At 45.8% G+C, this 13,293-nt stretch overlaps 1 protein-coding gene across 2 annotated transcripts in view; it reads right to left on the minus strand.

Annotated features, from left to right (window-relative positions):
• SPPL3 (signal peptide peptidase like 3) overlaps nucleotides 1–8,561 on the minus strand; it is a 128,956-nt gene extending 120,395 nt beyond the window's left edge. Inside the window, exon 1 of one of the 2 annotated variants that reach the window (XM_058531587.1) lies at nucleotides 8,063–8,561. In XM_058531587.1, the coding sequence (XP_058387570.1) occupies nucleotides 8,063–8,085 (23 nt within the window). In that variant the 5' untranslated portion in view covers nucleotides 8,086–8,561. Of the gene's footprint in view, nucleotides 1–7,794; nucleotides 7,964–8,062 lie in introns of those variants that run through there. The other variant, XM_058531586.1, reaches the window with a different exon arrangement.
• Between the last annotated feature and the right edge of the window lie 4,732 nt (nucleotides 8,562–13,293).

The following is a 13,293-nucleotide window of genomic DNA, read 5'->3' on the forward strand; positions in this document are numbered from 1 at the left end:
TTTTTCACATCTTATCTCTCAAACAAATGGCCAGTACCCAAAGGATGCCTTTATTTCTTCATTGCCCATCCCTAATTTCACTTTCACCCTCACTACTCTGATCTTTATTAGTGCACTTTCAGTAATCACTTCCTCTGCAAATTCAATAGCCTGTTTTTTCTTCATTCTCTTTGAACCCTGTGGATTTTTACACTCCTGCTCCAAAACATTCTCTGTGCCTTTTCTTTCATCACCATTGCACTTCCTAATTATCCCACCTCTGATAAAGCTTCCTTTGACTCCTCTTCTTCCTCTCATTTCTCAACTGTGAGTTTCCCAAGCCTCAGCTTCTGGTCTTCCACTCTGCCCTCTCGACACTCTCCCACTCTTGGTTAACTGACTTTATCTCAAATCTTTAACTAAATCTAGCTAGCCTAGCTGTGGTCCCAGGAGGCATTTCCGTAATAAGACTAGACTGAGCCCCTATGAAAGTCTGTTTGAAAATATTTTTAAGGTATTAGTGCTTACACTAATCAATGGCATAGGTAAGAGAACGCGTCTAGAACTAACTTTTACTTCTAACAGTAGTATTTCTGCAAGCATTTTTGAGAAATGAATGTAAATTTCTGAGAGTTCATGAAATCAAAGCATACAGTCAAAGGTTTTAAAGTTAAAGCTTGTCAGGCAAGGCCTGAAGATTTAGTCAAGTTTGGAAGGTCAAGCTAGACAACTCCAGGCAAAAATTAAGACAAAGGAACAACAAAGTTAAGCACTGTACTTAGGTCAAAATGTCTGTATAACCAGACTGAAGAAACAATTAACAAAACTTTGTTATACATGTCCTATTTAGGTCAAGAGGGAAGCCCATCTGAGGCCTTCAGAAGAAGGGAAATGGGCGTGCCTGGCAGACTTGGTGTGGAGTAAGGAAACAGATAAGAAACTGCTAACAGCCCCTCCTCAGGCGTTTTAGGGTAGAAAAGTTTCCTGTGCATTCCAAAGAAAACCAGAAGAAGACTAGGATTATCCACACCACTGCTCTTCCCTCATTTGAGCAGACTGAGGGAAACTGCCTTCAAAAGATCAAAATAAAACTACTTTATGCAAAAAACTTAGCCTTTATTCAATTCATGATTTTTCTTCCTTGTTTTGTGGAATGTAGCAATGGACTATGAAACTTGTGACTAAAAGGAGGTGTATAACATACCTCAAAGGCAACGATATAAATCAATGACAATTTGCAAACTATTATTTCTATTTCTTTTTATATGGCATTATTTGGACATCTCAACAGAATTCTCACTAGAATGGACATCTCAAAGTTGAAATGCTAGTTAAATTGTGAAACAAGAAAAATCATTTCTGTAATAAGGAACTCTATCTGGAACCTATCTGGATCTAATGATGTAGAGAACAAATAACTTGCTTTTATATTGCACTTAGCAATTTACAAAGCATTTGCACATACATTATCTCACTGAATCCTCGCAACAACTCTGTGGAGTAGGACAGGCATAACAACCATGATACAGAATACAACACTGGGACTAAGACAAGAGTAGGTCACAACTAATCAGAAATGAAAATCACCCTCAAACTAAAGATCTCCTGATTCAAAGAAACCAGAACAGAATTAGATCCTCATATCTTAGGATTTCAAATGAAAATTTATTGAGCAGCACTGATAGAATTGACTACTTTTTGAGTGACCACTTACACTCAATATAATTCACAAACACGTAAAAAACAACTAGGGCACCTCTACTTCCATGCACTTTTTTTTTTTTATCCTTTAGTGTAGTTCTTCATCATCAATAATGGAACTCCAAAACAGAGATTATCAAGTTTACCTACCAGGTTAGAGTGAACCCTACAAACCAAGAAATGGGATTGTCTATTAGGTCTCTATTAGGCTGATGCATATACATTGGTCTAATATCTTAAAAATATTTTCAAACCTAACTTTTTCTTAGGGGCTTAATCTAGTCTTATCACAGCAAATGAGTGAGTCTGTTTTATTCTAAGTTGTGGCTCTAGTGAGATCTACCAGCAGAATTTGAGAGGTAACAATTCATTGTGAGGATCATGGAGACTAACTGTAGATTTTTCCCTGTAAAATTGAATTTGGTCACCTGGAGCCCCTCGAGACACGTAAGAGGTTAAAATCCCAGAAGAGGAGCACTCTGTCCCTAACTCTTTAAGTGAGGATTAGAAAATATGCAATAGAAACTCAAAGTTGCAAATGTTTCTTGACTTATACGTACAATGAATAAAACCAATATTTCCTTTAACTCCTAAGAAGGAACCATTAAACTCCAGAAAATACATTATAGAATTTTTAAAATCAACTTATACTTATGGCTCTATCGCCAGGGACAGCAATCACATAAAGTTTCAGATGCCAAATACAGCCAACTAAAACAGCACTTAGACACTCTCTTCTTAGGACGTCCCTTGATTTTTCCTGAGATGGTTTGATGAAACACAGTAAGAATGATGAAAACTAAAGAAATTATTAATGTTGAAATAAAATACAATTTTATAGAACTATATAACACCTAAATTCAGTGGCATTTGACAGGTGGAAAATAAATGATCACATAGAAATCTGTTTTGAGAAATACATGAATAGTAGGCATTTTAATTCATAGTACTACTCAATAAATTACAGGCTGATAGGGTTACCAACTCCTCAGCCTCTTTTCCCCCCAAAGGCTTTATAAGAACCATTGAGGAAAATGATTTCAGTACAAATTCATGGTCTTAGCTTTGGCTAATTTTAGTTTGAATCATGCATCGCCGAAATATTATCACAGCACTTTAACTATAGGCAAAACATGTTTTAAAAAATGAGCAAATCTAAAGTGTCTAATGCTAGACACACATTTTCAACTAGTTTCTTTCTGAAAAACTTGCATCAGATGCAATGATCACAAGATACAATCAGATATGATCACAACAGATACAATGATACAAAACAGTAATCCGAAAGTAGAAGTAACTTCCTTTAGTTCTAGAGATCTGCATTTTCATTCTCAGGTTTAACACTATTTGCAAATACCTGACAGGATAACGTCCACTATCACAACAATATATCACCTCAATATAAAGCAGTCCTTAGATTAGATCTTAAGATAGGTAGCCCAGGAGGAAGCATTCTCACTCATCTGTTCAGTAAATACTTACCAACCACCTACTACATGCCAGGCACTGGACAGAGTACCAAAATATAAAGACTCTTACACTTGTGTAACTTTTAGTTTGTTTATTGTCTGTCACCCCTCAGAGACATACACAAGACGAGACCATGAAGAGCTGCACTAAGGAATCTGGATTTTATTCTAAGTGTGGCCAAAAGCCACTGAAGAGTTTTAAGCAGAGGACTGACATGATCTGAGTTAGGCTGTGAGAAGGCCACTCAGGAGAATGGCCATTGTGTGGAGAACGGAGGGAACTGAGTGAGGAGGCTAACAGCGAACTCAAGCAAAAGAGGGCTGGCTTGGAGTAGTGACTGTAAAAATGGAAGTAGACAGATCCAACGTCAGAGTCTTGGTGGCCCCCAGTCTTGACTTGGAACTCTTTTACCGTTTTGGGCAAGTTACTTCAAGTCTTTGAGCCTCAGTTTCCTTATTTAGCAGTGCTTGTAAAGCCCTAGCACACAGAAAACACACGATAAATTATGATGATACTGCTTTGGTAACAAAATTCATCTGAATGAGGTTCACACAGACTGACTTTCCTTCCCCCCACACCAACATTAATCTTAACATAGGTAATTTTTACCAAGATTCAAGTGCAGTTATATGCAAGTACTCATTGACTCCATTAAAAGACAAGTTGCTGTTTCTCACAGAACTTACACTAAAACAACTGCTCATAAATATACATTGAACAAGGTGTTTTTCTCAAATTAATAAAAGTCTAGTTTGCACCTTCAATTTGCGTTTTCACATGCATTCTTTTATTTTCTCAGTGTTTATGAGTAAAAAGGCTACAAGGAGAATCTTGTGGTTAAATTGTGATAAAGATTATGGTGTTACTACCAATTATCTTAATTTTTTCTGTCAACAGCTTTCATTTAAAACTTTATTAAGGGATGGCATTCCTCATTCTTACAGCACTGAAACACCAGAAAACTAAGATACTAAAAGCTCTCTTTTATAAGTATATGGATCATAAACACATCTATCTGTAGCTTCCCCTTACATTTAATATTCTTTCAACAAAGGATGACCCACCCCGAAAATGTGTCATATTCGATCACTCAGTATTTACTAAGCAGGAGCTATGAGCAAGACCATGCGCTAGGCACTATGGGAGGGCACAGGGCAGTGTGATATCATCCCTACCCTCAAGGAGTTTACAATCTAGCCAGGAGACTAGGTATTCACATATGAAAAGGAGGGAGAGGAATGCAGACAGAACTACCAGTATCAAAAATAAAGAGATCACTTTCAGTTAGGGTGGTCAAAAAATGCTTCACAGCTAGGTGGCAATTGAGCCGGACCCTTGGGTAACAGGATTTTGATATAATTTGCTAGGAAGAAAGCAAGCACAAGAAACCAGAGAACAGCATGAACTTACGTGCAGGGGCTTTTTTTCCCCCCAGCTCTTTATTATGAAAAATTTAAACATGTAAAACTATGCAGACTAAAATAATAAATCCCCATGTACTCATCACTGAGCTTCAACAATGATCAACTAACAGCCAATCTTGTTTTATAATTTATATGTATTATACGAAAATCCTAAAGGAATCTATTTTCATATGCTTCTACATTCTTCACTGACTCCATCCTCAGACAAATCTATACTGCCACAGTAGTCTCCACAAGGTTGATTTTCCTAAAGGCCACATAAAGATAAAGTGCAAGTCTATTTAAAAAAAAAAAAAAAAAAAAAAATCAGGGGCCGGCCCAGTGGCATAGTGGTTGAGTGCACGCGCTCCGCTTCAGCGTCCCGGGGTTCGCAGGTTCGGATCCCAGGCGCGCAGTGACGCACTGCTTGTCAAGCCATGCTGTGGCAGCGTCCCATAAAAAGTAGAGCAAGATAGGCACGGATGTTAGCCCAGAGCCAATCTTCCTCAGCAAAAAGAGGAGGATTGGCATCAGATGTTAGCTCAGGGCTGATCTTCCTCACACAAAAAAAAATCAAATCTTGATTGTTTGCATAAACCAAAGGAACAGTGATAAAGATGATAATCCAAAACTCAGGTTACATGTACTTTTGGAACACTTTTTCCATATTTATATTTCAATGAGAATGAATAAAAAAACGGGAGAATTCACGTCAAACAAAATTAAGCACCACAGGTGAAGTGTCCTGGACAAATCACTTTGCCTCCTGAGCCTAAGTTTCCTTCTCTATAAAACAGGGAACGATCACCTACCTCAAACACTTGTGAGGATTAAATGAGTGTATATTAAATGCCACATGGATTGTTCTTCATATTATTATGTTACCTGGTTGACTCAGGAAGAACTAAAAAGCTGCGTGGTTTCCTAATCCTCTCCCCTCATACACCACTCTCTCTCAAGATGAGGTAAACACTTTATCTCAAAACATGCTAAAGGTGAGGGGCTAAGCATTCTGATTTCAAGAGGCTTCTTTGCCTGTAAAGAAAATACAGTCGACCCTTGGTATCCGTAGAAAATTGGTTCCAGGACCCCCCTCACCCCCTCACAAAATTCATACCAAAATTCATGGATGCTCAAATCCCTTACATAAACTGGCATAGTACTTGCACGTAACCTACGCACATCCTCTTATATACTTTAAATCATCTCTAGATTACTTATAATACCTGATACAACGTAAATGCTATGTAAATAGTTGTTTACTGTACTGTTTAGGGAATAATGACCAAAAAAAAGTCTGTACACGTTCAGTATAAACACAACCATCATAGGCCTTTCAATCTGTGGTTGAATCCACGGATGTGGAACCTGTGGATACAGAGGGCAGACTGTAAAGGGAGCTGAGATTGAGGGAGGTATTTTAGTAGGGTAAATCTTGTAAACTATCAAACGTCACAAAATAATTCCCCCTTAACTAGTAGAGCCGTCCAACATCACACAGATGTAGAGTGTGGCCAACCTACCTAGGAGAACACTCTCATTTACCCCATTTCTCGGTCACTGTGTTTACTGTTTCAACCATCCACGGCCTCTATACGGCACAGTAGAAACAGCAGGGCAGCTGTCAGGACTCTCAGCTGGGCCAGAGCATTAAGATGACTTAGCTATCACAAGGCAGGACAGGAGCACCTCTACCTTCATTTTTTCCTCTGTCCATAAGAAAGCGCCAACTCTCATCTTTGTTCCGTATCACCTGCTGCTGCAAGGCAGCTCACTGTTGCTCAAAACTATCAAATGAGTTCAAACCTTTTTAAAAATACATACGCCATCAGATCTGTTCACCAAGATTTCAATTCTTCCTTGAGCATTACTTTCTTTCAATCTCTCAGTTAGCTTCTTTTTGAGATTGTATATACATCACTCAAGTCCCCTTCTGAGTTATCATCCTCAATTGCCAATCCTCTTTCCCTATGTGAAGACACAATGAGTTCCTGACTTATAACCTCAACCACCCCAATCACCCACTCAGCTAAGGCCTTCTCCCTAAAATCATTCTTTATTTTCAGATATTACCCGTTTCTTTGCTGTTTCCCTAACATAATTATAATATAGTAAAATACAGCACTTGACAGGTTGCCACACGCTTTGTAAAGTTATTCATTTAATCCTTACAGCCTATGAAAAAGGTAATTCCCTTATATTATAGATAAGAAAAAAAGAATGGAGAACTTACTATCTTGTCTAGTTATAAAGCAAGTCAGTGGCGAACCAGACCTCCAAACCAAGTCTCCAACTCCGAACGCCATGGTCTTCCCACTCTATTACGCTCTTTTCTAAGAAAGGAAAGCCTACAGTTCTGTCCCAAACCACATTTGCTTCAAAGAGTAAACCATCTTCGAACAATCTCTTTAGATTACAACCAGATTTCTCAACCCCACACCTACAACCATTCCATTTCTTGCTCCCTCACCCTCCAGCTATTACTTCCTCCTCAATATCCAATTTCCACTCTTCGCGCGTATTATCATCACTCCTTCCACCCGTCCTGCAAATGTTCCACTCATGCATGCTAAAGGGAGGCCTCTCATTCCTCTTTCCCCAAACCTCGGCACTTTTTTCTCGGGATAAGTATGTTCTCACTCCATAAACTACATACTACGCTTTTCAGTCCGTAACAAGCTATTTAATAAAGTCCCATAAAAATGAATATAACTTGCAGATCCTCTATCTCCATACTTGACCCAGGGCACCGCGCCACTGCAAATTCTGAATGACAGAGTACCAACCCTGAAAAAGATCCTGCCCATGTCCCACTGTCACTAATGACTTCCCTTCCAGAATCTGGTTATCCAAACAGGCTCCCTCTCTAACCTCTTCACCAGGGACTCCTCTTCGTGGTTCCCCAGACTCTCTCCTTCCGCGGTTTTCCTTCCCTCCCACCTGGGCCTCTGCTCACCTCACCGACTCTCCCTGCACTCCCATCCCAGTGCTAAGCTTAAGCAGCCCCAGTGGAGGCGGCTCCTCCCCTCTCACAACTTCCAAGTTCGGCCTCTTATCACCTGTTCTCACCACCTTCCTCTCGGCCCAGTGGCCCACCTTTGCCCCAGCCCGCCTCTCCCCACCCTTTCAATTCCTCCTGCCCAGGAGCCACCCCCTCGAGTCAGTTCCGGGGTGCCCGTGGGATTCAACTTCCCAACCGTGAGCTTCCCACCGCCAGGGTCACGCTCCCCTTCTCCATCACCTGCTCCGCCCAAGACCAGATGACATCCGCCGCGGCCGCCGCCGCCTCCTCCGCCATCCCCCTCCTCGGACGCGGGTCCCCGGCCGCTCACCGCCGTCCCCGAGCGCCAGCCGCCCCCTCTGGTGGGGACGAGGGGGGCGTGCACCCCCAGCCCGCCGCCCCCCCGCCGCGCACCTGTTCCTCCTCCTCCTCCGCTCCCCCGGCCGGCCGCGCCGGCGTCCGGCCCCCACCCCCGCCGCGCCCCGGCCTCCCGGAGCCCGGCACTCACCACGAGTAGGTCTGCTCCGCCATGGCGCTGGCTCCGTGGGCTCCGCTGCGGGCTCTGGCCGGGCCCGGCGGCGGCGGGGGACGCACGGGCGGCGGGCTCGCTCGGGCCGGGAGCGGAAGGCGCGGCCGGGGCCCGGCGCTCGCTCGCTCGCACGGCGGCGGGGGGCCCGGGAAGGCGGCTGGCGGGGAGAGGCCGGGCTCCGAGGCGGCCCCGCTCCCTGGGCCCCGGGGCGGGGCGGGCTCCGCTCTCGGCCTCTCTCACCGGCGACGGCGGCGGCGGCTCCGCTGCGGCTCTAAACCCAACATGGCGGCGGCGGCGGCGGCGCGGAGAACAAGGGGGCCCCGGGGCGGATGAACGGCGAGAGGGCCCGCGCTTACTGCGCGCTGGGCCGCGGGAGCGCCGCGCTCGGGCGGCGGCGGCGGCGGCCGGGGGACATGGCCGGCGGGTGGAGGCGGCGGCAGCAGCGGCGGCGGCTGAGGGGGGCGCTAGGCGGTGAGGTGAGGCCGCTCGGCTCACACCCGCCGAGGGGAGGCGAGGAGGGGGCGGGGGCGAGCCTTGGCCCCGCGCGGGTCACGTGCACAAAACACGCTCACGTGACGCGCGCGCCCCGCCCCTCGCGCTGGGCCCATGCGCGGAGCTGTCGGGTCGTTGGTTCGAGGCGACTGTTGCTCGCGGCTTCTGGCGGTTGCACCGCCTCCCGCCGCCTGGTGCCGCCCCCTTACCACGCGGAGCGGTCGCCTCGGGCCCTCTCCCTCGCTCCTTCCCCAGGGCTGCTGCAGCCAGCCAATCGAGAGCCCCGATGCGCGTCCGTTGGCTGCCACTCAGCTGTCAACCGTCAGTCAACAGCGTGTGGCCACGGGTCCCCAACTGTCAGTCAGCCTGTCACTCCGCAGGCAGAGCGCTGCATCCCTGCGTTCCTTGGTTCATTCATTCATTTAGCAAGTATTCTACGCAGCCAACCTTTATGGCGCCCAGGCTCGGTGCCAAGTCCTTGGGGTGCGAAGTCGAGTACCCCATACTTGCCTTCATTTGATCAATCAGTAGCTATTTATGGGGTGCCAAGTGTGTATCAACTCATTCAGCTGGGTCTCTGCCCTCCAGAGCTTACATTCTAGAGGAAGAGACAGTCCAAGCCAACAAATAAGTGAAGATAATTTCAGATGCTGCTAAGTTTTATGAAGATGATAACACAAGGTAATGGGACAGAGAGTGTGTAGGGGTGGGGCCTACTTTAGATAGCGTGGTCAAGGAAGCCCTCCGTGAGGAGGTGACATCTGAGCTGACACCTGAAGGATGAGAAGGAGCTGGCCATGCAAGAGCAAAAAGCTCAGGGAACAACTCATCTGGTGGACTAGAGGCAGGTGCAAAAGTAAACATAATAGAGCTAGACCAGAGACCAACGGAGTGAATCTGGGGCTTAGGGGGAGAGAAGAGGGAGAGTTGAATTGAGCCCCAGGGCCTTGGGGAATGCTTCTCCAGGAGTGGATGAGGCCCTCTGAAATGGGGAGAGGCTTACCGGGAGTAAAGGCATTCTAGGAAGAAAGAATGGCACAAGGTAAGGCCTAAAGACCTGAAGGTTCGAAGTGAACTTGGATCCAGGAGTGGGATGGATGATTTGTGCCGGGGAGTGTTGAGAGAAGAGACTGAAAAGGTGCACTGAGGCCAGACTTTGAAGGGCCTTGCTAAACCTCCTTGTCAGTTACTACATTTATGAATGAAAATGATCAGTGCAGTTCCGAGTTTTAGAAGCATGCCTGGGTAACAGACACACTACCCCCCCCCTCGCATCCCCAAACGCCACCAGGAGCAGAGCTCGCACACCTGAAACCAGCATGCTCAAGCTCCTCTGCATCTTGCCCAATTTCAGGCCGGGATCTAGCCCTGCTGCAGTTTCCCAGGGCCTGCCCAGGCTTACGAGGAGTACCACACCCTGAATCTATCTCCAAATGGATCGGTTGGCCGTTGCCCATACATCTGCCGCTTGCCTGTTCCCCAAGGGGAACCCTTTAATGAGACAGCCAAGTACATTTTTCCTTCAGAAGCGAGCTCTCCTTCTTCCTCCTTCCCCTGCTGCCAGGTGCCAGGACCAGTCAGGTTCAACGTGTTTCCTGATACTCCACCAGAGAGCCCTGGGAAACGGCCAGGTGATAGGATCAAGGTCCTGGAGAGGGTTTGAGGCAGGGCCCCAAGAAATTACCAAAGCACCAGGGACCCTCCTCTGACCATTCAAAGAAAGATACCAGCCTGCGAATATCTGCCCAGCCGTAAATTGCACTGGATGTGGGGATGTCATGGGGAGATGGGAAAGCAAACAGCCTTAACTTTCGCTTCTTACAACTTTGCCAGGTGCTTTTAGAGAAAGCCAGCTATACCCTTGAACGTGACACAAAGTCATTCTGAGTCTCGAAGGGGCACGGTTGAGGTTTCAGGCCCCATGGGAAAGGCCAGAAGCCATTGGCACAAGTGGCTTTGGGAAGTGCAGAAACTCCCTCTCTGGAGAGCTAAAAACAAAACAGACCAGACGTGTCGCTAATGAAACAAAAAGACACCCTGAGCCCCTGGGCAATCCACTTGGGCTTTAGTTCCCAGTGAGTCACAAAAGGCGAAGCCAAGTGAAAAGTGGGTATTTGGGTGGATGGCAAAGGAGGTGCTGAGGAGAGATAGCCAAGGCCTTCCCAGAAGTAAAGGGACCATTCTTTGCACCAAGAAAAATCTGGTGGAAGAAAGGAGGGAGAAGGGGTCTCGGTAAAGGTACGGGTTCAGAAGTGAGAAGAAAGGTTTTCTTCTCTCCATCTAAATCAGAGGCCCTCAAAGTATCTCTTGGGAAAACATGTGTATGCAGACTGTATAAGAAGCCAAAGAGCATTTGGCAGGGCTGGGAGAGTACGCAGGCCGAGGAAACCCTATGTACATGGTCCCAGGAAGATGAAGTGTGAGCTCAGAGACTGGTGGCTTGAGCATCTCAGGCTAGGGGTCCCCAAATGTAGAAGGCACCTCCAGGTCCTGGTCAGACTCTCTGCAGGCCTGGCATCCCCTGAGAAGGCCAGACTGAAATAAATCTGAAGCCGGTGGGTTGGCTGGAGGCTGCCCGGCCTAGGGCACTCGGGGAGTGACTTTCAGTCCCTCTGCCAGCAGCACTCAGCTCCAAGCTGGAACGGTCCCAGGTGTATCTATGGCACCTCTGGGCCTCAGCTGGGGAGTTAGGTGTGCTTGGCAGGAGATGCAGGCATTGGCTCCCCCCAGGAGGGGTGCCTGGCTCCCCTCCACCACCGTAGGTGAGAGGGCCACAGCTTGTGCAATGTTTGTTGAAAGAGGCAATGGAAGTTCCTCTAATTATCACCACAGTAATTATAGGATCGCTCCTTCTACCAAGCGTGTTCAAAGGAGACTTGGTGAGTCTCCCCTGGACACATCATCTGCCTTAGGCACAGACTCCAGGGAGCAAGCATTGCCAGGTGTGGTGGGGATGCATAGGCGCTGCTTCTGAGAGAGTCAAAGGCTCAGGTCTGACCAGTCTCCGCCTGCCTCTCCAGCCCATTTCTCACCTCTGTCCTCCACTTCCCCCCATACACACACACACACACACACACACACACGCGCGCGCACGCTCGCGCTTTATTTACACTCCACAGTGAACTACTTGCAGCTTCTCGATGGGCTATGTTCTCTTTTCCTTCCAGATCTCTGACCAAGCCCAGGAGGCATTCTCATTGCTTCTTAACTGCTGGATCATAATTTTGAGGCTTGGCTTCTGTGTCACCTCCTCTGGGAAGTCTGGACCAAACCTAGGCTGGGTTAAATACTCCTCCTCGTACTCCCACAGACCCCTGAATTTACCCGTGTATTTAACGCTTAGCACAGTGAACTGTCACTGCCTGTTTACTTGTCATTCTCTCCCTCTGGATTGTGAATGCCTTGTGGGAGGGGACTGTGGCTTGTTGCCAGTTACATCTTCAGTGCCCAGCGCAGCCCTTAGCTCAGAGTAGAAGCTCAAAGGTTATGGAGTGAATGCTTGAGTGAGTGAGGTGAACCAGGTTTCAGAAAAGCCAGTGTCGCCTGATACTTGGATGATTCTCTCCACAATCATGTTCAGCATCCCCTCTCATCCCCCGCAACCCCCTTCCCCACTGAGAAAGAGAAATGTTAAGGGCAGAGAAATCTCTGTTAGAGACATTATGGGAAGACAGAAGATCAGAAGTAAGGTATATGGTGAGCTTATTAGGCATCAGGTCACTTACAGTCTTTGATATAGGCTCTTTAAAACATACTTTATTTTTTTTAGAGCAATTTTAGGTTTATAGAAAAATTGATGGGAAAGTACAGAGAGTTCCCATATACTCCCTCTCCCCCAACACAGTTTCCCTTATTATTTACATCTTGCATTAGTGTGGTAGGTTTGTTACAATTGATGAGCCAATAATGGTACCTTATTATTAACTGAAGTCCATAGATTACGTGAGGTTTCACTCTTTGTGTTGTACAGTTCCACGGGTTTTGACAAATGTATGATGTGTACCCACCATTACAGTGTCATACAGAATAGTTTCACTGCCCTAAAAATCCCCGGTGCTCCCACCTACTCATCCCTCCCTCCCTGAAAACCCCTGGCAACCACTGATCTTTTTATTGTCTCCAGAGGTTTGCCCTTTCCAGAATATCATGTAGTTGGAATCATACAGTATGTAGCTTTTTCAGACTGGCTTTTTTCACTTCACAATATGCTTTTAAGATTTCTCCATGTCTTTTCATAGCTTGATAGCTCATTTCTTTGTATCACTGAATAATATTCCATTGTATGAATGTACCAGCGTTTGCTTATCCATTCGCCTACTGAAGGACATCTTGGATGCTTCCAGGTTTTGGCAAGTATGAAGAAAGCCGCTTTTAACACTCTCGTGCAGGTTTTTATGTGGACATAAGTTTTCAACTTATTTAGGTATACTATGATCTTTTTAGAAGTGTGTTATTTAATTTTCAAATATTTGAGGCTTTCTCAAATATCTTATTGTTATTGACTTCTAATTTAATTCTGCTGTGGTCCGAGAATATATTCCATAAGATTTCTATCTTATGAAATTTTTGAAGCTTGTTTATGGCATAGTATATGGCTTATTTTGGTGAATATTCTATGTGCATTTGAAAAGAATTTGTATTCTATTATTTTGGAGTATAATGTTCTATAAACATCAATTAAGTCAAGGTGGTTGATAACGTTGTTCCAATCTTCTATG

This window comes from Diceros bicornis, chromosome 35, assembly GCF_020826845.1.
Source record: "Diceros bicornis minor isolate mBicDic1 chromosome 35, mDicBic1.mat.cur, whole genome shotgun sequence".
Lineage (NCBI taxonomy): Eukaryota > Metazoa > Chordata > Mammalia > Perissodactyla > Rhinocerotidae > Diceros > Diceros bicornis.